This window comes from Ceratotherium simum, chromosome 3 (assembly GCF_057802395.1).
Source record: "Ceratotherium simum simum isolate JZ-2026a chromosome 3, ASM5780239v1, whole genome shotgun sequence".
NCBI lineage: Eukaryota > Metazoa > Chordata > Mammalia > Perissodactyla > Rhinocerotidae > Ceratotherium > Ceratotherium simum.
The window spans coordinates 16940739-16968143 of NC_141902.1; the positions used below are offsets into that span (position 1 = coordinate 16940739).

At 37.7% G+C, this 27405-nt stretch overlaps 1 protein-coding gene across 3 annotated transcripts in view; it reads right to left on the reverse strand.

Moving 5' to 3' along the window:
- The window catches only part of ARHGAP5 (Rho GTPase activating protein 5), an 80911-nt gene extending 54379 nt beyond the window's left edge, over positions 1-26532 (reverse strand). For 2 of the 3 annotated variants that reach the window (XM_087422773.1, XM_004421136.3), the window contains exons 1-2: positions 26099-26206; positions 9585-13472 (exon numbers count right to left, since the gene is read on the reverse strand). In XM_087422773.1, coding sequence (XP_087278899.1) covers positions 9585-13304 — 3720 coding nt within the window. In that variant the 5' untranslated portion in view covers positions 13305-13472; positions 26099-26206. Of the gene's footprint in view, positions 1-9584; positions 13473-26098; positions 26207-26470 lie in introns of those variants that run through there. The other variant, XM_014780420.2, reaches the window with a different exon arrangement.
- Between the last annotated feature and the right edge of the window lie 873 nt (positions 26533-27405).

The following is a 27405-nucleotide window of genomic DNA, read 5'->3' on the forward strand; positions in this document are numbered from 1 at the left end:
AAAGCAGCAGAATCTCCTAAGACACCAGCTGATAGTGGGATTTAGCAAAAAAGGAGCAGTAAAACACAAGAGAAAAGAATATGGACTGGAAGGAACATTTGAAAATAAAATAGGAAATGGTATTTGCTAATGTAAATAAGAGGATAAAAAGATTCAGGTCCTGGAAACAGAAAGGAAAACAATTTAAAAAGAAGCTGAAAACAAAAAATCATCAGAATATCAGCTTACTCTAATGCACCATAAAATTCAAGTATTTTACTATTATACTATCTGAATCAAGCTGACAGCACCGAAACAGGTACCGAAGAAAAAACAAACTAGCTTAAACAACAGGTATACCTCACTTCATGGAACAGATGTGTTAAAAATGGGCTATTTTATATTTGCAAAACCTATATCCAACAAGGGGTTAATCTCTACAATATATAAAGAACTCACACAACTGAACAACAAAAAAACCAACCACCCAATTAAAAAACGGACAGAGGAAATGAAGAGACACTTCTCCAAAGAACATATACAGATGGCCAATAGACATATGAAAAGATGTTCAACATCACTAATCATCAGGGAAATGCAAATCAAAACAACACTAAGATATCATCTCACACCCTTTAGAATGGCTATAATCACCAAGACAGAAAACAACAAATATTGGAGAGGATGTGGAGAAACGGAAACCCTCATACACTGCTGGTGGGAATGCAAACTGGTGCAGCCTCTATGGAAAACAGTACAGAGTCCTCAAAAAATTATAAATAGCAACACCCTATGATCCAGCTATCCCACTACTAGGAATCTATCCAACGAACCTGAAATCAACAATCCAAAGAGGCTTATGCACCCCTATGTTCACTGCAGCATTATTCACTATAGCCAAGAAGTGGAAACAACCCAAATGTCCCTCGATTGATGATCTGATAAAGAAGATGCGGTACATATATACAATGGGAATACTACTCAGCCATTAAAAAAGGCAAAATCATCCCATTTGCAGCAACATGGATGGACCTGGAAGGTATTATGTTAAGTGAAATAAGCCAGAGAAAGACAAACGCCACATGATCTCACTCATGTGTGGAATATAAACCAACAGACGGACAGAGAAAACTCTACAGTGGTTACCAGGGGCAAGGGGGTTGGTGGGTTGGCACAAGGGGTGAAGGGAGACATGTAAATGGTGAATTGCAAACAATAATGTACAACCAACATTTCACAATGTTATAAACTATTAAGACATCAATAAAAAAAGAGAGAAATATTTTGACACAGAGACATAGAGGACACACACAGAGAGAAGAAGATGGAGGCAGAGACTGCACAAGTCAATGAAAATCTGGGGCCACTAGAAGCCGGAAGAGAAAAGAGAAAAACTTAGGGAAGTTTTTCTCCCCAGAGCCTGAGATAGAGAATGGGCCTGCTAACATGTTGATTTCAAACTTCTAGCCTTCAGAACTGTGACAGAATAAATTTCTGTTTTTTGAGCAATAAAAAAAAACATGGGCAATTTTACCAATACAACTCAAATTTTCTCATTCAGTTCATTCTCTTAAAGCACTGTTTTTCAAACACCTGTAGATTATGAAATCAATTCAGTAGGTCACAACCAGCACTTCTTTATTTCACTATAAGACTAGAAAATCAAAATAACGTATACAGTAGAGGTAAGTATTGTTTTGTGAGATTTCATGTACATAGAAATATTTGTGTATTAATGGGGCATGATTTAAAAAAAATAACTCTCACTAATAATTGTAATCAAGATGTCCTAGAGGTTTTGTTCCCATAACTAACACTAAACTTATTTTGGAGTACAGAATAAAAGACAATCAAGCATAAAGCCTTCTCTGATTGGCTGGAACGACAACTAAGCCCAGTTTAAGAGAAACACATTTCTGAGCTTTCCTAAGATGCCACTAATGCCCAAAAGTTATGATTTTCCAGGTGTCAAGGAATCTGAGAAGATTCCTATACTATGGCTCCCATTTTGGAATTAAAAAAATGAAAGTAAACACAATGACCTTTTCTCTTGGCAGAAAAAAAAGGCAAAGAAGTGCATAAACTCAGGATCAGAAATCATAAGAGTACGTATTTAATCTTAAAATGAGTCAGGAAACTAAACCAGCATGGGACAAAAGATTGTTCTGAAATACAGCCAGAGTTTACTGGGATATTTCAGGCCTCATACATACTATAATAGCATTTATTGAGCACTGCTATATGCCAGGCACTTGAAAACACGTAGTTCCAATTTTTACCACAATTTCAAGGGAAGTACTACAATTCCTAATTTACAGGTGAGGGGATCAGCTAAGAACATGTAAGTGGTTTATTCTTACTCTCTACCTACTGTTCCTAAGGATCATCTCTGCTACTCGGCCATTCAACACTGGCATTTCTTCAAGGCTCTGTTAGGCACTCCTCTGTATTCACTCCCCAGGTCATTTCATCTACTGCCATCTCTCCTTCACTGTCTCCTAAATATGTATCTCCAACTCAGACCTCTCCTCTGAGGACCTGTGTATCTAACTGTCAAAGTGTCATCTCCACTCGAACTCTAAAACCAAAGTTATAATTTCCACTTCCCAACTCCAAACCTGGTAAATTTCCAATACTGTACATCATAAACAGTATCATCACTGATGAAGCTGCACAAGCTAGAAACCAAGGCGATATCTTTCCTATCTTGTTCGTCATCCTTACCCTCCCCCCACATATGCAACATATCAACAAATCTTACAGATTTTAGGTGTCTCTCAAATCCATCCCATTCTATCCATTTCCACCATTCTCCTTCCCCACTCCAACTACTCAAAGCTTTCACCATGGTTTGTTTCGACTACCGTAATACGCCAACTGGTTTTCCGTATCACTCAACCCATTCGCCACACTAAAATCAAGCGATTTCAAATCTACTCACTGTCTAGTTTCAAAGTACTCTTAGGCTAAATAACAAAAATTCCTAACACTGCTAAAATGGACTGAGTCTAGTCCCAACTCTCAAGTCTCTCCTTGTACTATTCTCTTCCATAGATCAGGGGTCAGCAAACTATAGCATGGGGGCCCAACCTAGCCTGCTGCCTGTTTTTGAAAATAGCCATACTCATTCATTTATGTATTGTCTATGGCTGCTTTTGTACTGCAATAGCAGATGTGAGCAGTTATATCAGAGGCTGGATTATGCTCGAAGCCTAAAATATTTATTATCTGGCTCTTTACAGAAAGTATGCCAACACCTGCCTTGGATCAATGACCAGCCACAGCAACCTCCTTTAAGAACATACCATGTTCCCTCTTACCACATGAATATTTTATTCACTCAGCATTAAATACTCTTCCATCTACACATTTCACCAATCAGACCTGACTTAAAATGATACTTTTCGGGGCCAGCCCGGTGGCACAAGCGGTTAAGTGTGCGCACTCCGCTGCGGCGGCCCGGGGTTCGCTGGTTCGGATCCGGGGCGCACACCGGCGGCCCGGGGTTCGCTGGTGCGGATCCGGGGCGCACACCGACGCACCACTTGTCAAGCCATGCTGTGGCGGCGTCCCATATAAAGTGGAGGAAGATGGGCACGGATGTTAGCCCAGGGCCAGTCTTCTTCAGCAACACAAAAGAAAAAAAGGAGGAAGATTGGCAGATGTCAGCACAGGGCTGAACTCACACATACACACACAAAAAAGATACTTCTGAGGGAGGCCTTTCCTCACCCTCTAAACTAGCAATCCCAATTCAGCTTAGCCACATTTCAAGTGTTCCACAGCCTCATGTGGTTACCATGTCGGAAGGACAGCGCCAAGCCAGAGGTCTGTGTGTTCTGGGGATCTCTATTCTATTGGTGAATGTGCCTATCCTTGTCCCAATGCCACAGTTTTAAATACTAAAGTTTTACACTATCTGATAGAATAAGCACACACACACATCACCACTCCACCTCTGCCTTTCTTCTTCAGAAGTGTCCTGGCTCTTCTAGGTTTATATGGATTAGAATCAGTGTGTGAAATTTCTTGAAAACCCTTGACACCTTGAATGAAACAACACTGAATCTAGAGATCAGTCTGAAGAGCAATGACTTCTTGATGATATGCCATATTCATGGACAGGAAGACACTAGCTCCCATTTATTTAGGTCTTTAATGTCTTTCAATGAAGTTTTATACTTTTTCACATAGAGGTCTCCACATAATGTCATAATTACTCCCACGCACTTGATAATCTACCATGCTTTTGTAAATGCTGTCTTCTCTAATTATTTTTTCTAGTTGTTTATTGCTGATGTATAGAGATGCAACTGATTTTTAATTACTGAAGTTGTATCAAGCTATTTTGCTAACTCTTATTAACACTAATAACTTATCTGTAGATCCTTTTTGGCTTTTACTTAAGACAATAATATCTGCCAATAATGACAATTTTGTTTCCTCCATTCCAATACTCATGCTTTTAATTTTTTTCTTATCTTATTGCTTTGACTAGGATCTCCATATAATACTAAACAGAAGTGGAGACAGTATGTATATTTTGTCTTGTTCCTGGTTGAAAAGGGAATCCATTTCCCCACTTAGGATAATGTTTATTGTAGATTTCATTTGTTTGGGTATTTGTTGATATCTTTTTTCAAGTTCAAGTTCTCATCTGTTCATAATATAATAGCTTTTTCATCAATTTTTTAAAGTTTATCAAGTACTTTTTATATACTGTTGGATGGTTTTTGCTATCATATGTCCAAAAACCCTTATCTAAAACCATTGGGGCAAGATATGTTTTAGAATTCAGAAATTTCTAGTCATTACCCATAACGTACAGTACAAAAAATATCTACTATGTAACAAATCCAGCAATCTTGGGTCAGTACCCTATACTCAAATACATTAATATTTTTGCAGTGAATTGTATGGCTATTCACTCTAAATAAGATAAACAATAATCAGTTCCTCACATCAGTTCCAGTCAGGTTTTGCCCTCAAAAACAGGTCAAATCAGGTTATGCTGCCAAGTTCTAAAAAAAAAAAGCTTTTGGGTTTCAGAGGTTACCGGATTTCAAAATTGCAGTTAAGGGTCTGAGCACCTATATTTTAATTAGGATTTGTGCACGTAGACTCTTAAGTAAAACAGGACTATAATTTTCCTTTCTTATACCATCCTTGTCTGGTTCTGGAATTAAGGATGAACCAGATGACTGCGGAGAATGAATTAAAGAATGTATTCTCCTGCTTTCTATTTTCTGGAACAGTTTGTAGAACATTGGAATGGTCTGTTGCTTGAAAAGTCTCCTGTAAAATTATTTGCGCCTGGTATTTCTGTGGCAAGATCTACTACTTCATAATTTAATAGTTATAGGATTATTCAAAGCTTTCTTGTCTAGGTAAATTATATTTGTCTAGGAGTTTTTTAATTTTGTTTAAACTTCCAGACTTGTTGACATAATATTATTGATAGCATTCTCTACTATCTTTTTAATCTGATGTATCTGTAATTATATTCCCCTTTTCATTCTTGGTGTTTGTTTATGATTTCTTTTTTTCTGATCAATATTGTCAGACATTTGTCTATTTTTCTAGTCTTCTTAAAGAATCAACTTCTAGCTTTGTTGATTTCTCACTTGGTCCCTGAACCCCTATCACTTTAACACTGAACGTGTACATCAGCCTCCTAGCTAGATTATCTAATGCTAGTCTCTTTCCTACTTGCAATCTAAAGTCCAACACAACTTGCCTTACTGCTCAGGCCCTGCTTAACTAACTGCTTTTCGATATAAACAAGCTCTTCAGCTTAGTAGACTCTTATAAATGCAACGCTACTTCACAATACCTTGAATTAGAACAGTTTCCTATGATATCTCACCTTGCTTAGTCACAATTTTATGCTTCAGTACAAATGATTTTCCCCACCTAAAATATCTTTTCTCCTTCTTAAAGCCAATCAAAATACTCAAAACTGATGATTTACGTTTTTCATGACGTTCTGTGAAACTAAGTTCACACACTCTATGAGCGATCTCTCATCCTGTATTCTCTTAATATTTATATTTGAACAATACTATCACAAAATAGTCTACATATTTTTTAATTTAACAAATTTACCGTGTGCTACGCACTGTTCTAAATAAATATAAACTTATTTCTCATAGCAGCCCGAAGAAGTATGACTATCTCTGCCTTCCTAGACAGAGGGGCAGAGAGGTTACGTACCTACAGCTAGTAAGTGGCAGAGCCTGGATTCAAATCCCAGAAGTCTGGCTCTAGACCATGTGCTCCTAACTATTACACTATGCTTCCTTAAATTGCTCTCGTAGTACTTTCCTAACCCTGCCCCAACCACAAGGTATTGTCTCTCAAACTAACATTTAAGCTCTTTAATGGATGCATATCTTCAACTTTTTATCTCCTTCACCAGCTTTTTGTATAGACTTAAGCATTTAGCAGGTTTTCAGTGAATGCTTACCGAATTGAAGCATAAGACAACTTCAATTACTCAAGTCCAGCTTACACAATGAAAATAATTTTTAGGCAAACTAAGCTGCACTAAAGTGCTCCAGCCTTTCTGTAATGCTTAAAGGAAAAATACCACAGATGACTGTTAATTTTATAAATAGTTAGCCTTGGAGAGATCCAAGGCATGTCACTGTGCATATATAAATACAAAGGCCTAAAATATAACTGTGGCACAAATCTGTACCTATGAAGTTGCATTGTAACCCACAGCTCTCTTTTTAAGACCATAGGTCCAGAAACCAGACATTTAAGTGACACCAGATTAAAAAATCACTTACAGATCCAAAAGCTTCTAAAATATAATTTCTCCAATTTTCTTAGAGTTCAAATATCATAACGCATGAATCGAAAAATTAAAGCAATGTTATATAAAAGTGCAAAGAAATTCTAAAACATCTCTAAGACAGCTGAGACTACTGTGAATTAAAGCAGATTATAAGTACGATTCAAAGCCAACTCACCACTTTAATACAAGTGAGGGAAAGACTGACATCAAATGGAGAGAGGTATATTATACCAAGTACTAAGTAGAATCAAATATATGAATCATTTGCAAGTGTGGAGGAAGAGAATCTAGGTCTGATGTTAGTTCCCATTGGTCTCTGTGGCTAGAAATAATAGAAATTCAAGACAAAATACTGTAGCCAGTGAATTTAAGATGCCAGTGATTGTAAACAGCACTATTATTTTATGTACCTCTAAAAAAGAAAGAAAAAACCCTGTTACTTAAATTATGACATGCCATCAATTCTAAGACACACCCAGATTTAAGAGATGTAAAAAAGTAAAACAAAAAAAAAAAAGAAAACTGGATTGTAAAATCAATGAAATACAGTTAAGTGATTAGGTAGGACAAATGAGATGTGAGGAGATTTAATTCAAGGAACATTAACCTTCAAGGAACATTATCATTAATAAACTAACTGGAATCAGGGACCATGCTAAAATTTCAGAATATAAATACAACTTTGGCACATTCCTTCCCTTCACAGTACTCATAGTTAAGAAATATTAAAAGAGCTGTAGTAATAATAAATATCGAGTCACTGAAATACTCATGCCTTTTGAATCTAGTGATTCCACTGTCGTAGATTTACCCTAAAGAAATAATCCAAGAGGAACAAACTTTTACGCAAATTGGCCACTGAAATAAAAAAATGATAGCAAAATTAAAAATTCGGACGCCTAACCATCCAGTTTTGATACAATTTGCTAAATGGTAAACTACACAATGACTAAAAGTATAATTTAAAAGACTATAGAGCAATATGGAAAAATACGACTAAGTGAAAAAATATAGAAAAATATATGTATACACTACGATTGCAACTGAATAAAAATTAGGTAAAACTGGGAAGGAGATATAAAGAACATTACTGGGACATATGTTCAAAAATCTATGTTTTTGAAAAAAATGTGTTTTTGAACATAGATTGTAGATTTAATAATAGTATTGTATCATTGTTAAATTTTTTGATTTTGGTATCTATACTGTTGCTATTTAAGAGAATGTTCTTGTTCTTAGGAAACAGACAATAATGTATTTAATGGTAAAAAGATCCATTATCTCCAAGTTAAACCTCAAAGGGCTCAAAAACAAATAAACCCCAATATACATATACACATACACACAGCTCAAGCAAGTGGGGAAAAGGTAAACAGTGGAGAAATCTTGGTAAAGGGTATATAAGAGCTCCTTTTACTCTTCCTGCAACTATTCTCTCAGTTGAAATTATATCAAAATAAAGTTAACAAAACAATTAAGTAGATTTGTGATCAAAAATGAAAAAATAACACACAAAAATAAAAGCAATTTAAAACGGAAAGACTGTGGATACTTTGTTTTTGTTAATAAGCATTAAGTAGTTTTAATAACATAAGCAAATTAGGAGAAAAATACTGAAGTCTTTGGGCAATGATAAAATGTGTAGCAAGGACTAGTGGTAATAGGGTGAGTATGAAAAGATGCCAGAGATATTTAGCAGTGTGTTGTGAGTCAAGAGTTTGTGCTTTAAGTCTAGATGAGTCTTATTTTAAAACAGTTTACACACCTAATCTAGAGAACAGTTAATGATAAAATGAGTAAATATTGCAGCTTAAACTTAAAAAATAAAATAGAACCTATTCAACTATAATGGGCAACAATTACTATATGTAGGAAAACTATCTAGAATAAGCCTACCCAAAATATCCATATCTTTAATTGGGCTTGATAAACAGCAGTCAGCTGCAGTAAACATGCATTGATTAAGACTACGGACTTAACTGATGAAAAAATTATCAGTATGCAGAATAAAAGCCTATTGAATGCTATCTTAAGAACATAAAAACCTTGAATAAAAGTTTGTGTACACTCAAGTGTCAAATAGTATTAGAAGTGAAGCTGCCAAAGCACCACTGTGAAAAAGATCTAATAAAAATAAAAATTATTAGATACAACTTTAATAGCACACATATTTAGGTTTCTAATGCTTAATACCATCAGATAAGTTAATATCTATTGAAAATATAGAAGACAAAAACTTGCTCTTTGGTCAGAATTCTATAACTCAAACTTCAGAAACCTTTCTGCATGTCTTCAGACAGTATACCACCATCCACAAAAAAGCTGCCTGGAAAATTTAATAAATTTCCAAGACTACAAATTATTACAGTTTTACTGTGTTGTTAATTATTCTAGAGTGAGATGGGTATACCAAATTAATATTGGAAAACTGGTTAAGTCAGAAGGGAAAAACAGACAAATGGGATGCTTACAGACAAACAAAAAAAAGAAAATCACTTTATAGCTGGGTTTTGGCAAAAAGAATAAACATAGTCACCTAGAATTTTTATGCTGAAGAATATGAAATCAAACTTCTACCCCAATTAAGGCACAAGTAAACAAAATGCATAAAATAAGTAACAAAAAAATTCGCCCTCATAAAATATTCATAAAATTAAAAAGAGCTGCTAATTATATTTACTTAATGACATAAAGCAGCCTAAGTTTTTACTGATGTCAAATCTATTATCTTAAAAAAAAATACATTTTTTAAAAGGCAAAACAAACATCTTGATAAACTTTACTGACCATAAATTAAACTTACCTTCTTATCTTCTTTTACTTTGTGGGTTTTCTTCTTCATTTTCTTATCATCTAACTCCTGGTCTGAAGTGATTGCAGGATTATCAATACCACCTTTCCAAGTTTCAACAGGAGAAAGTAGTGGATCTTCTTCACTTCCTCGATGTCTTCCTTTTCTCTTTGTTTTAGAAGTGGTGAAAGCCTCGTCATCACTTGCATCTGAATGTGTTCTTCTATAGTATGACTTGGCTTTACTAAACAGGGTTTTAGATTTATATTTGTATTTTGAAGGTCTTCGTTCCCCATGACTTTTTGAGGTTCTATCCGAAAATCCATTTTCTTCATCTCCTTGGGTGTTATTTACAAACGAGTTTCGAATTTTAATAATGCGATTCTGACTATCATCTGGGACAACATATATCTCATCAGAATAGCCCTTCTGCTTGAAGATTGTGTCAATGGGTTCCGCATAGTTATCTGAGGGATCCATATCTTCAGGATGTGCCAAAGGCACTCGGGAAGTCTGTTTTCTTGGATTTTTACCAATACCAGCTTCAATTGTTTTTAAAAGGTTTGGATCTAGTTTTTTCACATTTGTCTTAGGTACAACTGGTTTAGGTTTAATAGGTGGAGGCACTTTATGGTTGCGTTCATGGTCATGACAGTTTGGGGTGCTATGAATAGGATATTCATTTCCTTCCAAATCTAATCTATACCTGGAACGGTCACTAGGTGTTGGAAGCAACTGTACATCATCCCCAATTGGACTATAAGGAGGTGGTGCTTCTGTATCATCATCTGAATCAGGGTAGTTGTTATAGGGAAAACAGTCTCTGGGAGATGGGAGAAAAACATCCTCACTTTGATGGGTTGATTCTCTTGTATTATCAGATAAATAAGAATTTTCTATCATATTTTTTTTCTCTAGAACATCACTGAAAAACAGTGTAAAGACCTCGGTTTGCCGATGATATTGAGATAAAGAATACAATGCTGTAAATTTAGCAGTGATCTCAGTTGCGATGTGTTCACCTTCAGTCATTAATTCTTTAATGGCCTCATTTTCAAAAAAATCTGCTTGGCTGTCAGTAACTGCCACCAGCTGTACAGGAATGGTATCCTGAACTTCTGATAGAAATGCTCGAAGCATTCCCATTGATGCTTTCCGTTTGGCAGAATAAACTAATATATACCCATGAACCAGTTCATCTTTCCGTACTCCAATTGAGGAATGGTATGATAATATTGTAATCTGTATTCGCCTCCTTTTTTCACCAATAATTTTATCAAGCATTAGGGAATTATTCTGTCCAGCTTGAGCAGCACTGCAAGAATGAGAATCAAGGAAGGGTGAAAGAATAAGATCCACGCTAAACGGATCACCACACATGGCACACATGACAATCCTCAAGTCAGCTTCTGATACATCCTTATTGGTAGGAACTGGGCTCACCACATCTAAATTATGTTTAACTGATTCTAATACTCCTCTTAGAGCTTGCTTTATTTGCGTTTCATTAAATTTACGAGGATACGTACCAGCTGGTACATCTACAAAAGGACACTGTAACTTGTTTGCCAACTGTTGCCCTTGGTGCCTGAGAATTGGTAAATTCTTACTAATAGAATCTCTCTGATTAGCCAAAATTAATGTAAATGGAAGGTTAGCCATATATTTATCTTTTCTGATCTGAGAAGCTTCAGTTCTTATTTTTCCAATAAATTCCCCAATAAAATTCAGTGACTCAATCGAATTAAATACACAGAAGCACCCATGTGGTTTAAAGGCGGCAGTCCATAACTGACTTAAAAAGTAAGGCGACTTGGCATCAACTGGCCGAAGATCAAGTTCATAAATTTTTCCATCTAAGGCATACTCATCATCAGTGGATTGTGTCCTTATCTCATTTGCTAGTTCTTGGGCAAGGCCATCCTTCCCTAAAATGAAAAGATTAACTTTATCTATACTGGTACTATCATGATACAACCGTAAGCGGCCATGATCCAACTGCAAAAGGCTACTGGCAAGTAACTGCTCCACTTTAATGTCTGTACAATTTTGGCCACTAAGACATGTTTCTTTAGTGGGATGATAAACAAACCCTATATGCTTAAGTAGAAGAGACTCCCTATCAGGTGCAAGTTTTTGTAAAGCTTTATATCTAGGTTCTTCACTCAAAACTGTATGAATTTCACTCATTTTATCTGAACTAGGTGTTGCATTAAGATCTAAATCATAAAAAAGTTCAGAATGCTCAAAAAGCATTTCCTGAAACTCTTCTTTGGCTTTTTCAACTATTTCTCGCTGATGCCTACCATACACTTCTTTGCTATCAGCCTCAGTGATATATTTGAAGGCTTCATCCTCCATAACAAAGCACATAACTTCCTCCCACGGCTGTCCAGGTGAAATGAACTGAATTTTTTCCAAAGTCTTTTTGAATTTTTCCTTCATCTCTACCCTCCTCTTCTCTGATATTAGATGTTGTACATGGTTCTGATAGACTTTTTCAGCTTCTAAAGTGCTCAGAAGGTCAAATGGAATTCGTCTATCATTGATTTTGTCTATGTGGTCAGTTTCATCCCAAGGTGTTTTTTCTAGCACCACAAAACATAACTGAAAATCTGCTCTCTTTTCCATTAACTTCAAAGCTTCTGACCAATTCAAATGTTCAATCTCCTCTAGATTTGGCAAAAGAGTGTTAAAAGCTCTTGGTAGAGTGTTTATATATTCTTCTCTCCTTTTTCTTATATGTTCCTGTTTAAGTTGTTCTATATGTTTTGAAAATGTATTTCTGGCTTTTCTTGTTCCCTCTAAGTTGATGTACTCTTCATAATCAGGATGATTTTTTAACTTATTACTAACAGTTTTCCAAGTTGCATGATAATCTCTCACAGTCTGCACAAGTTTTTCAAACTTATCTGTTGCTGTGACAACAAGTTGTCTCTGTGTTTTATAAGCATCCAGATAGGGAATAATTTTAGGCTTGCCACGAGTTTTATCCAACATTTGTACCAGTGCAATGAAACACGTCTCAATGTTGACATTAAATCGTGCAGATGTTTCCACTACAAGAAGGTTCTTTTTGTTTGAAGCAAATGCCTGAACTTCTCTAAGATAATGATCCACGCATTCATCACATTTAGTTGCTGCTATTATTACAGGTTTTTTTGATTTTGATAGTTGGACAAAAAGGTTATTCACAAATTTAAGTTGGTCATCAAACTTCCTATTACATCCCTGACTCACGTCAATGCACAATAAAAATCCATCTACATTGAGCTTCCCTTCAGGCATTTGCTTCTGTTCAAAGTCTTGCTCCAAGCCTAGTTGATCAGTGCAAATGTACATTAGTTTTTCTGCTGACTGCAATTTAGAGGCAGCTGCACGTTTTATATATGGTTGCAAATTCGTACTCCGATGAGGCAAGAAAGTCTGGTCATCAATGAACTCTGTTTGTTCAATGACATGAATTTTGCACTCTACTCCATCTTCACCATTTTGTGTTATGTCACCCCAGTACAAAAAGTGATCATTATTTACTACTCGTCCTCCAAAGTCAATGGTGCTAAGCACAGAAGTATGTTCTGGATAATATTCATCTGCTTTTGAGCGTACAAACCTATTGCACAAACAGGACTTTCCAACTCCACAGTTACCTTTGTCTTTTTCAGTCCCAGAGAGTCCAACTACACTGATAGTATAGGATGGGGGGCGAGGCTCTTTGTTTTTTGCCATCATAACTCTCTTCTAGTGTCTCTACATTCATAAAGGTAACCAGATATACTTCTCATTCTGAAAATAAAATTCCCTCAAAATACAGATCCCGAATTTCAGAACTGTATTTGGTTCTTTGTATCTCCCTCATTTCTGTGCAGAAAGGTCTTCAAGATCATATGGATCATCTTCCTAGAAAGAAGAGAAAAAGGACAAATCTTAATCATGAATTACACACACTGAATTACATACATATTAAAAATGTTCATAACAAAGCACCATGTAAGTTAACAGCAGTGTTAACACGTATTTTAAGAAATCACCATCGAGTTTATGATTTACTGCTATAAATGCAAGCTGGCCTCAAAATTTAAGGCAAATCTAACAGTTAAAATAACTAAATATGAAATTTAATGTAATGTCTCACAAACTTTAAAATAAGCCCCTATTAACCAAATGTGTGTTTTCTCTCAACTTCTTCATAAATTTGAAGAAACAATTAGTCCTTCCCCTCCCCCTCAGTTTTCCTGCCTTCTGTGACTGGAGGCTGTTTGGTGATAACTTAAACGTACTAGCTGCCTTAACAACTCCCTCATAATTTTTAAAAACAACCTGCTTTCTATTATAAGGTTCCTCAAAACTTATTCCCTAAAATGCAATTTCATATGAATTTAGAAAGATTTTAGAATTAAAAAAATTATTCCAAGAAGTTCCAAAACAGTCCCGGGAAATTTATCAAATTTTACGCCCAAAACCAATGAAGAATATTCAAATACTTAAGTATGAAAACAGAAATAAATGGACAGTTAATATAAATAATGACAGTATTTAACTAGATAGATCAATGCTTCTTAAACTATCCAAGGTAAAGGATCAATTTTTTTTCGTATCTGCAAGTCCAATTTTGTAAAAAGCAATAAAAGAAATTTTTTAAAAAAATCCAAGCCCCAATTTCTTCTTAGATTCAAGAGACATAAAATTACTGTCAAATTGTTTCTAAATGTTCTGGATTTCTGCATTTATTTTCTCTCAAAGTAGTTACAAAGAGCTCATGGACTACATTTTGAGTAACACCAAGCTAAACAATTTTAAGATTATATATTTGAGACAATCTTTTAGAATTATTTGATCTACTAGCAATATTATGTAACCTTCAAGAATTGCAGGTAATTTAATTTAGGTTATTTATTTATGTGGAAACAATGAATCAGTCTCTTATAAAAGTTTTATTTGGTATTTCACATTCTTTTGAGGTTGAATTAAAAGCAATACATCATTTCTACCACATCAAAATTTCACAAGATGGGGGAAATGTCCAGTCATGTACATCAACATATGTGAAAATTATCTTCAACCCAGATAAAATAGAGAATATAAAGAACATGAAGAAAAAAATAAGAGGTAAGAGCCATCACCTGCCCCAATACCTTGCTTCTCCACTGACCTCAATTGCAAGTAAACATCTATTCAGATTATACTGCAATGTGCTCTAACAACTAATGGTAAAGAGAAATTGTCCTTGTAATTTAAAATTTTGTCTAATATTTCTGGTAAAATAATATTTAAGAGTAAAATTCCAGATTTATTCTTATACCCCAGGAGTTTATTCTATTAGCCTCAACTAAATATTAACAATATCACCCATGTGATATTCAAATAAAATGTTTATTAAGTTCACTTTTGTAATAAGTAAAACATTACTATGTTGAAGGAGCAACACAAGTAGAAAACCATGAGTAAAGAGAACTGATTTCAAATCCAACTCCTATTATTTTACTAATGACAATAATAAAACCCTAAACCTCGAGACATGGTTCCCCCATCTATAAAATGGGGTCATATGTCTACATAAATTTAAGAACTAAATCATTTTTTTAAATGTTAAGTGTCTAGCAAACAAAAGGTGCTTAATAAATATTAGTTCTGTTTCTTAATTTGATTCTTAGAACCAGGGAAGCTGCCCAAGATTTATAAAAAAATGACGTGATCAGAGTTGTGACTTACAAATATTTATCTAGCAGCAGTGTACACAATAACTAGAAGAGAAATTAGGGCAGTCCCATCCAATCCTATTAACTTTTTTTTATTAGTAAAATTTTTTTAAAAAATCTTAATCTGGTCAAACTGAGTATTTGTACCTAGCACCAAGTTTTAACATTCTTTACCTAAACTGAGTAAAAGAAAAATTGGACTACTTTATGGATATTTACCGAAAAAAAAAATAGTGAATTAACTGGATAACAAAGTTATATACAGTGATAAAAAGTGAAATTAGTTTGTGAAGACAGCACAATGATTCCATAACTAACAAGGAAAAAATCGAAACACAGTAGAATACAAGGTATACTTTAAAACGTACATCAAGGGAAAATATATCTAGTGATTACTTTGGGGAATTTTTATGTTAAACAGTACAAACACCAGAACAACATATAGCTCTTTATTAAACTTCTATTCTGAAAACTAAGAGCAATTCAGAGGCTTGTAAGACTGCCCTCTGCTTCTAGTTTAAGAGATACAAAGTTGTTAATAGAAAAGTAACAAAACAAAGTCAATGAATGGACCTGACAATTGTAGAAAATTTTCAACTACAAACCTAATCCTTGCCATAACAGTCACATCTTTATTAATATTTCTTATATATGCTTATCCAAACACATTAAAAGTAAGACTCATTTCTGCTCTTCTATAGCATAAACCTCAAAATACTGAGAGATACTTTTCTATCTTAAGTTAGAGTGTTAAGAACAGAAACTAAACACTATATCACACAAAATGTATTTTAAAAGTTTCAGGAGGAAAAGGGCCTTAACATGAAATGAAGATGAGTGGAGAAATGAAGTCACGACCCTTTCACTGGTCATTGAAAAGAGGAAGGCTTTTTATCTAATAGAGTAATAAAACTCTATTATACTGAAGATAAATTTTAATACTGAGGCTTCAACATCCTAATTAATTTGATAACAGCAGTCTCTGAATCACGAATATTAAAGTTTAAATTAAAAATAAAGTAGCTTTGCATGACATTTAGTTTTCACACCAAATTCATAGTAAACTACCTATTAGACACTGCGAGGAACATCCATGTCCTTCTTTCTAACGATGCTCTCTGGCAGGTTACCTGCTAGTATTTTGAAGTCAGCACCAGAGCTTATGTCATGACTCACCATACAGCGATTTTCAAACTACAGTGGAAAAATTCTTTCACCTAGAGGTGAAAAGTAAGGATACTGGGCAAACAGTTGCTCTCTCCTTCCAACTGTCTCATCAGAGCAGTGCTTTCTTTTATCTGATTTACCGGTTTACTTAACTCGGCTTTAGTTTAAAAAAGTGTTTTCAGATTTAAAAAAAGTTTGAGAAACCCTAGACCAGAAAAAAACTGTCACCACACTGCCCTCAAAAAGATTTTGCCATTTGTTTCAGTGAGGATGGTCTTACAACCTCATGGGACAAAGATAGCTTTCATGAGGTTGGCTGTAATAGGTTATAAGGGAATTTAATTTCAGATACTTGGATAGTTTATACATCCATGAGTTATCCACTGGCCCTCAACATGCATATCAAAATTGCCCTCCATTAACTAACCAAGGTAGTTTTTCTTCTGTGCTGAGAAAAAAAGAATCCTTTCTGGTTTTTATCGTCCCAATAATAAACTAATGGCCAATGTCTCTATGTGAGCTGTTGAACTGGAAAATTCCTTTCAAATATGCTTAATGGTAATATTTGATTATGTCAATCCACACACATCTTTTTTATTTTTGACGTTAACTTTACTTTCATATAACTTGTTCTTGTCTTCTCATAACATCCAGCATCATGCTTATTTTTACCCACGAAGAAACCAAGACAACAGTAGCAATGACTTAAAGTTAGAGGGTTAAGTCTCTTGACCAATCTTTACTTTCTTAAGCATTAGTGCTGCTTTTAATAGTATGCAATGCAGTTTCTCATTTTGCCTTTAAGATTATCTTATAAACTTAATACTTTATTTCAAGGAAATGTTTAGATTAAGATCCTTACAGAAACTGACAACATTTAATTTGAGTGGAACTGTCCTACAACTGTCTGCTGAAATGAAACTATCTCTACAACTAAGTTTTCTAAGATATTTTACTAAGCCATTCAAACATAACATGCTCCTCTTAATAGAGTTTTAATAACACGAAGTTGCTTTCTGCAAAAAAAAAAAAAAAAAAAAAAAAAAAATTTTTAAGTTCTACAAGGAATCTAGGAAACTGAAAAACTAGATTCTTAGTAATCCTGGATTTAAACTAAAATTTTTTTGTTTTATACCTTCTCACAAAACTGTTGCATTCATTAATAGAAGGTACAATTTTTAAAATATTTTATACTTTTTAGTATACTGTGTCAGAAAATTCCTATTGGCCCGATTTTCAAAATAGATCCAGAATTTATCACTTTTCACTACCTTTACTGCTATAACTCTCACCCCACCCATCATCATCTCTGGCCCTAGATTATTCCAAAGGCTTCTAAACTAATAGCCCTGCTTCCATTCCTGTTCCTCTTCCCCAATCCATTCATATCACAGCAGTCAGAGCCTCCCATTCTTCTGCTCTATACCCTCCAGTGGCTCCTACAAGTAAAAGCCAAGTCCTTTCAATGGCTTATGAAAGATCTGCCTTCTCCAACCCTATCTTACTCTCACACTATTCTCCCCATTCTCCTGCTGCTCCAGTTAACAGAGAACACTGAGCTGTTCCTCAACATGCTAAGCATGCTCCTGCTTTGGCACTTACCTTTCCCTACAACCCCCCTAACCCCCCTTGCTAACTCCTTACCTCCTAACTTAGCATACAACTTACTTTTTTATTAATTGTCATTAACTCTATCCTTCTCTCCACCCCACTGCAGGTTTAATAAAGATGCACAAAGACACAAATTTTTGTTTATTTCATCAATATATCCCAAGAGCCTAAAACAGTGCCTCCCACATAGTAGCCACTCAATAAATGCATGAATCCTAATAAATACTAAAATCAAAATGCTTTTAATTCTTTGGCAAAAAAAAAAGCATGTTGTTTACTAAATAAGTGCTGTAATTTATTAATCTAAAAGATTTTTCTAAAGCTATTTATGGAGAACATATACATATATTTCATTTCAAGGTCCCAAAAATTTAGTCAAAAATTAAGCCATCAGCATAAAGATTATGATCTATATTAATGTATTCAAACAGAATAATCATCTAATTTCTAGTTTTGATATTTAATCTTTTTTGTGTGTGTGAGGAAGATTAGCCCTGAGCTAACACCTGTTGCCAATCCTCCTCTTTTTTGCTGAGGAAGACTGGCCCTGGGCTAACATCCGTGTCCATCTTCCTCTATTTTACGTGGGACGCCTGCCACAGCGTGGCTTGATGAGTGGTGCACAGGTCCACGCCCGGAATCTGAACCTGCAAACCCCGAGCTGCCAGAAGCAGAGCACGCGAACTTAACCACTACGCCACCAGGCTGGCCCCTTAATCATTTTTTAAAAATCACAAATATTGTAGGAAATTACACTTTCAAGACCTAGTCACACAGAAGGAGATTTATAATTACGTGCTCCATCTTAAGTCAAATAAATAAAATATCTTTATATAAACAACTATTCAAAAGAGAAGACAGATCCAAGCTCAAAGGTTATCATATATGCCACAATCTTAGGTAAACTTATCTAGAATAGTTTAAGAATAAAAATATCAACTGTATACTAAAAGATGAATATAGTATAATACTGATATATTACTTTTCTTAATGTCGCTCATTCTCGAAGACATTTATCAGTGCTGTGAAATATTAAAAGAGGAAACGAAAAGCCATTTTAACATATAAAATCAGTCAAATAATTAAACAATGTAATATCTGTATGAGAATCAATCATATTCTATAATATTTTCTTTGACCAAGGTTTCTACCACTTAAGTATACAATTTTAAGGTTGAAAGGAATGCTAAAAAGTCATCATTCCTGTGAGTCAGTCTTTAGATAAGACTATAATCAGGTGAATAAAAAGAGAATCTATTAAAAATTTGAACAATTTATCTAATGACTAAATAACCTGGAGTATATCCTGATAGGATTCAGGATTAAACTCTGTTAGCATGGAAATTTTCTTGTTTTTTTACCACATTCCCAGCATCCAGAACAGTGATCGACACCCAGTAGTGCTCAAATATTTGATGACTAAACGAATCAATCTCCAGACTCAGATCCTAAACCACTAATAATCTTGAAGCCACACTTGTAGCCAAAATTAACAAAAATCACACAGTACTATGGGCCCATAATGTCTAGGACAGCAGAATATCCTAATATAAAAAGTTCAGGTTTTTTTCAAGACCTATAGTCTGCTCATTAACACAAACTATGGGCTTATCAACAGTAAGCCTCAAGACTCAATGGAAGCACTTCCAGGCGGGTCCAAATAGGCAGTATTCTGGGAGCTCCCCAAGCCCTACTCAGCAAAGGCAATGTTGCTTTTACCCATTTTTATCTTCTATCAAGTATTTACTGCTTGAAAAAAAGTTTCACTGCATAAAATATTTGAAAACCAATGACCTAAACTATTCCCAAAAGATTAACTGCCTACCCTATTATTTAATCTATACTTTCCTCTAACATGTTATGTCTCTGAGGCCTTGGTGTAGAAAGTTATTCTAAACTTTTCCTACACCATTTCCTTATTCTGTGAACCAAAGGTCATCTCATTTATATCAACCTATGTAAACAACCCATTAAGTATTCACTGTGCCCAGCTATTATCTGCTTAGCCTTATGTCAGAGGTTTTGAGGGTACAAAGGTAGGTATAGGGAATTTCACTAAGCCAGTGCTATGAATATGCTCACCTCCCTTCCAGAGTCTGAGTTCCTTATCCTCACTTTGGAGAACTGAGAAGGGTGGGGCAAGAGCATAATTTCACATTCAATATGGTAATACTACAACGGAGGGAAACCATTATTTTCATTATACAAACTACTTAGGTAAGTTTTAACAATTTTTTTAATGATAGGAACATTAAGAGGTCAAGTAAGAACTTAGGAAGGAGCACAGACTAAAAATGAAGTACAGATTAAAAAAAAAATGCCCAAAAGCATTTTTCCTCACTATTTTTAAGAAGCTTTATAGTACCACAGCTGAGGAGACAAAGGCAGTGTGCTATACAATCATGCGTTCCTTAACCACAGGGACATGTTCTGAGAAATGCGTCAATGGACGATCTCATTGTGTGAACATCATGGAGTGTACTTACACAAACCTAGATGGTATAACCTACTACACACCTATGCTATATGGTATTAATCTTATGGGACCACCAAAGTATATTTGGTCCGTCATTGACCAAACATCTTCTTCAGTGCATGACTGTACTATGGAACTGATAAACGAATTCAAAGAAATGAAGATCAGTATAAGCTGGATTAGACAGGGCTTGCAAAACTTTTTCTGTAAAAGGCCAGAAAGTGAGTATTTTAAGCTTTGCATTCCATACAGTGTAACAACTATTCAACTCTGCTGTCATAGCACAAAAAAAGCCATAGACAATACTTAAACAAATGCCCATGACTGTGTTTATAGACACTGAACTTCCAATTTCATATAATTTTAACACATCACAAAATATTATTCTTTTAATTCCTCCCTCAACCATTTCAAAATGTACCAAGCTAACAGGCAGAAGGCCTGATTTGGCCCAGAAGCCATAATCTGCAGACCTCTTGCAAAAGATCCAAGTTTCAGTGAGGAGAGAGGATTTGAGTGAACTTTGAAAAACAGACTGGATTTGGATTTTAAAAAGAAGTCATTCCTGATGTGTGATTAGGGTGGAGTAGTTGAGCACAGGTGCCACATTGGAAAGTAGAGACTTCTTATTTCATTTACTTCTGAAGAGATGACTATAGAATGTCTTCAAGGGCAAACAAGAGTTAGACCTTGTAATAAGTACTAAGAAGTCATTATAGACTAGAAGCGGAATACAAAATTAGATTTGGTAGGGCACAAAGCCCAAGAGATGGACAAATACTGGAGGCTTGAAAGCACCTGAACTATCACAGAACTGAAAAGAGCAATCCAAGACAGAGAGTTTGGTGACAGGCTACCAGATATAAGAAATAAAGACAAATAAGTCAATGTTTCTTAATGAAAAACTAATCAGTTTCAGCAGCAGATAGCGGTATCATTTAAGTTTCAGGTGAAAGTATTTCCAAAGACAAATGAAAATACAGAAATGAAATGAGGCAAGTCCAGATTAGCAACCTAAGTTTCAAGATCGTAAACTTTAGAAAATTATATGACACGATTTGATTTAATACTCTTCTAAGAAACACTCAAAGAGTTACACACTTGGTTAATAGAGAGGAGTAGAAATCTGGATCTTTCAATTCCCCAGATCATAGGAATGATAATTTTCCCCTAGTTCTCTAAACAGTCAACCAAAATAAAAATAAATAAAAAGACATATTATTTTGGCTCTGAAAAGGTTAGGTAAGGAAAGAAATATAAAATTTTGTATCAGGAAGAGTACATGATCAACAAGGAAGAAAATAAACTATACCATATCAGATGCCAGGTACAAGTTTTTCCAAGGCTGTTTGACAATGCCAAATACACCAACAAGCAAAGATAGTAATGCAAACATTATTTATTTCCCCATCACTCCTTTTATTAGCCTTGTGTCAATACTTTTCTCCAAATCTTTCAATTTGGCTCATAAGATACAAACTGAAGCTGTCACATTTTTACCTTATATTTTCCCCTCACCTGCCAATCTATCCTGCACCTCCCTGTGCTTTTGGTCCACAGTGGCATTAACCTGCCTAAATGTCTTTTTTTCTCACTTATCCCAATCCTAGCAACTTCTAAAGATTATCTCCTTTATCTAAATTCCTTTACACCAACTTTTAAATCAGTATGTACTGCCTTGTATACGGTCTTCTACTCTATCTTGAACTGGCATTTAACTATTCCTAAATTGTGGAGCTCTCTCCCTACTAGAGCTATAAGCTCTTTTAAGGTAGCAATATTTTATATTTCCCTGTATCACTCACAGTGCCTAGCTGCTCAATAAAATATTGGTCGGGGACAATAAAATAGGCTAAATCTAATATGAAACTAGAAAAATGAAAATTCACTTTAACCATTAACTCTTCGTGATGAAAAGCTTGAGAATCTAACCAAGGGACACAAACTAGTCACATTTTAACCCTAAAATTACAAAGTTACGCATAACTCTTTTCCCCAAGTAATAGTTCTTTTTTTTATTCCTTGGTAAGGAAGATTGACCCTGGGCTAAAATCTGTTGCCAATCTTCCCCTTTTTGCTTGAGGAAGATTGTCCCTGAACTAATATCCACTCCAATCTTCCTCTATTTTGTACGTGGGACACCGCCACAGCATGGCTTGACGAGCAGTGTGTAGGTACGTGCCCGGGATCCAAAACTGTGAACCCGGGGCCATCGAAGAGGAGCACGTGAACTTAACCACTACGCCACCAACTGGCCCCAGCCCAGTAACAGTTCTAATTCCAAGGAGTAAAACATATAGACATGACCAAAGATTAACAACCTATTTATTTGACTGCAAATCTCAGGTATCGCGGACAATCAATCTACAAAATACAGTGAAAAAAGATCAACCTTGTTTACCATCTCTCTTACGTTTAAAATGCTACTTGCAGTTAAAAGATCCAAATTCAAATGTTTCTTCTTCTGTAAAGGATTCCCAAACAGGCCCTGATAGAAACAGTTGTTCCTTTTCTATTTACTCCTTTACAGTTACTACCTCTTCAACCAAAGCTTGAGTTACACCATCGCTAATTTATCTTGGTATCCCCAAGGCCAGGCACACAGTAAGTACTAAATAATGGTAATATGAATTAATGAATAACAAATCAGAGGCTTTCAATTTTTTTTTAAACACAGATGATTTTTTCCAAGGATTTCTTATATTTAAGTACAATACATATAACACACAAAAATAGAAGCTGCCCTGGTTTGGGAGGTGGGTTGTCAGAGCAAGTCTCAAGACATCTAGGAAAAATACATAAGGGGTCCAAGAAACAGAGTTTGAAAACCAACTAATTTAAAGTTCATACTTAAAATTCTTAGCATTGAAGTATCTTCCTTAATTTCTAATATGGTTTTTCCCGGTTAGATAAAATGAGCAACAACAATCTTCACTTAATCAAACAGGAGCTTGATTACTCAAGTCACCAGATGGTGGACCACTTTATCGAAGTTTCTAGACACTTCTTTTAAAAACTAAATTCCCCTGGTGTACTTAAGGTATTTTACAAACATCTTTTAGGAACAAAGACTACTAAAACAGAACACTACACGATGCTTCTTAAGTCAATTACATTATTTCCATATCTTCTTGGTGTACAAAGAAAAAATCATGGATCTTACAGCCCAAATAAATAGTTTTTAAAATGTCATCTATGGAAACTGAAGTAGTGACAATTAAATCTTATTCTGTAGCTACCAAGAAAATCTCTATCACGCCATTTCATATTTAAGAAGTCAATACTAAAAGCAACACTTAAGTCCTGCTAACGTTGAAAAAGTGAAAGTTTAGTACAGTCTTCATGAGACATAACTTTTTCTTCAATTTAAAAAAGTGAGTTACAAAACTAGTATTCTAAGCTATATCACAACCTCAATTCCAAAAAATGAATGCAAATACAGTATTTTATTCCCTAAAAAAATCTTAACTTTCAAGGTCAAAATAATTTATTTTCTCCAAAAGAGTAAATGTACTAAATCTACCACTCAGAAAAAAAAGGAATAGGCGGGAAGGATGGTTTCAAAATATTTAGATAAATACCATGTAACAGAGTTAAGAGATTAATTTTGCATTTTTTTAAAATTGCTAAACTAATTTAAATGGGGGGTGTGCTAAAAACTAATAAACATATCAGAATTCTGTGACAATTCTTTCTTATATCAAAGTGTAACCCACCCCATTCCCCAATGCTCTTATAATTAATGAACAAAGAATAGTAAAATAAGACATGCTGAGGGGGGGTTAAAAAACATCGCCTACACGTGACAACCAAATCGACTGTTAGCTAGTCCTCTGTATCGTTCTAATTTCTGCTTTACCTCAATCAGATCAATAGTGCTAGTTCTTGAAAGTTAAATGCATAGATACACTCAGCGTTTCAATCATGTATGTTTAGTCATAAAGTACTCCAAGGCCTACTCAAATTGTTGGTGACCAGCACTCATTCACTCTCTTCCTCTGCTCTACTATAGGTACAAGAAATGTGGGTCAATTACAAAGAACAGATGAAAGAGCCAAAAACGAGAAGGCAACTTAAAATGGAAAACCTTAATCTAGAAACTGTCTAGTAGGTTACCGATATGGTCAGTATGTATATCTAAAAATACTAAATAAGAATACAGTTTTATCATATTAAAGTAAAATAAACTGGAATTGACAGTAAAGCATCTCCAAACACATTTTACTAATATATCTTATTTGACCAAATATTTTTCCGAATAGTTGCATCTACATCAAATTTTTGTTAACCAGTTTAAATGACGACTTAGAGAAATATTCCCTGAAGTGAATGAGATTCTCAATGCAAAGAAACACCCTCCACTACCCTGTTCAAACCGAACGTTGGTTTTGGATTTGTTTTAAGCGGAGCCTGCAAAGCCCCCCACCCCTCCCGGGCCCAACACCTGTAGAAGGCAGCATAAGCAAAGACTAGTAAATACAGCGACGTATTTCACTGTTTTACACCTGAACATTTTTTCTGAATGATATCGTTTCCTCCCTATCGCAAAAGAAAAAGCAAATCATCTTTGGGAATTTAAACTTAAAAACGCGCGTACACACCATCTGCGTGCCTATTTTGGTCTACATTTAAAACATTTAAATTCCCATTTATTAAGCATGGGCCCAAGTTGGATTTCTATCATATGGTAAAAGTCTAAGCGTCTCCCCTGCAACTTTCTCGGAATTTTACTAAACGTCCTCCTCGCTCGCCCTGACTTCCGAGCACCTTCCAGCCTCGACTACACCCGGAGCCTCCACCTCCCCTGCATTTCTAATAACGCCGGGGAGGGCGGGGGCGAGGGAGTGAGTGGATTTGTGTGGATAAGTGCGCGCGCGCTCCCGCGCCGTTCCCCACCCCCACCCCCACCCCGATACTTTTCTTTAGTGGAAACAGGGAGAATCTAGAGGTTATTCCAGCGAAAACTCCATATCAAAGCCCCAGCCCAGGCGCAGGCCGCCGACAGGACTCCGCGTCGGGGTTGCGCAGTGCAACTTCTCACCCCTACCCGCGCTGCAGCGGCAGATGGGAAACTGAAGGGAACGAGGGAGGCGCGGGGCAACGGGGGGAGAGTGAAAGGGCCGATCCGCCGAAAGGCGCTTAAGTTTGCAACCCAGATCGTGTTTCCTCGGGGAGGCGCCCACCCCTTCTCCCCCCGCCAGGTGGAACTCGTTAACGGCGGCCGCCCGGCCAACGGACACCGCCACCGTCCTTCCCCACGTACCGCCCGCCACCAGGGCGAGAGCGGTCCCGGCCGCCAGGCCTCCGCCGCCCCCGGCCCCGTCACCTGTGGGGAGAGCGCCCCCTCCCCGGCCTCTCTGCCCTTCACGCCGACCGTGTCCCCCGCGGCCGCCGCTGCCCGCCCGGCCTGCGAGGACGGAGCGCGGCGCCAGGCTCCCCCGGCGGCGACGGCGGGGCCCCAGCCCTGAACTGGTTACAACCGGCGGCGGCGCCCGAGCGGGGCGGCGGGAGGGTCCCCGGCGGGGAGGGGGCGGGCGGGCAGGCCCCGAGGAGCTGCGGGCGCACGGTCCTACCTAACACCGCCGGTCTCCTCCGTCTCCTCCTCAACGGCAGCGGCCCCGGCGGTGGCGGCGGCAGCGACATTCCTGGGGAGCGCTCCCGCCGCCGCCGCCTCCTCCTCCACTCTCGGCTCGCCTCTTCCCCGGCGCGCTCACCGAGCGCCGCGTCCCTTCGGCCACCTCCCCCCACCCTCCCCGACACACACGCCCCGAAACCTCAAGCCCTACGGCTCCCGCGGCCGGGTCACCCACCCCCCCTCCCCACCACCAGCGGTGGCCCCGACCCTCCCCCCTTCCCCAGCGCCCGCCGCCGCGCCGGGCTCAGTAATGGCGGCCACTCGGGCTCCCTCGGCTGACGGATGTCTCTCCCTCTCTCCCGAACTTTACCTCAGCATCTCTCCCGGCGCGCACCGCCGGGACGCACGCGCGCGCGCGCAGCCACACACCCGGCCGGGGGCGGAGCGGCGGGGCAGTCTCGACGGGGGCGCGCGCGCGCGCCCGCGCCGCCCTCCCCACAATCCCCCGCCCCCGCCGCCCTCACCTCGCGACGCCTCCCGCGCCGCCCGCCCGGCTGGGCCCCGCCCCTGCCCTCGTCTCCCGGGAGCCTGGGAAGGCGCGAGCGCTCGAGCCGGAGGGAGGGGAGCGAGCGCGCGGGACCGCGTCCTCGCTGTCGGGCCGCCTCACCGATTGGCTTCTGCCCCTCCCCCTTCTTCCTCCGCCTCTCCCACCCATTGGTTCCCTCTCCTACTCCAGTCCTTCTCACCTTTTCCCTTTTACCCATTGGCGTGAGTATTTTTCCTGAGCTTTCTCCTTTCTCCGTGTTCTGCTCCTCCTCCGTCCCATCCTCCACGCCTTAGAGGCTGCAGACCGTGCAGCCCAGAGCACGGCCGTCTGCGAACATTCCCTGATTTCTCCCTCTCCTTCGGTTCCGGTTTCTGGCCGTAACTGAGAGCAAACCACAAAACTGCAAAGGAACCTGATATGTATTGTGTTAGCCGTTGCAAAACATCGCAGGGGCACTCACTGATTCTCGAAAAATCACCCCACGGTCTCAGCGTTAAAGAATTCAAGGGAGGAAACCATGCGCCCAAGCTGGTTCGCAGGGACATGCTCGCGTGTGTGCTCCGGTGTGTGCGGCCAGTGTCCTGCGTGGGGATGCTCGCCAGCCCCAGGCATCACCCGCCCGGGAGCCGGAGCCATGCGCACCCAGAAGGCAAAACTCCATGGGAGCAAGAAGAATCCATTTCTCCGTCGACACCACGCAGGGACGCAGGCAGGCCCTGGTTTATCCGTTCTTAGGGAAGTTGAACGAGATGCCAAGA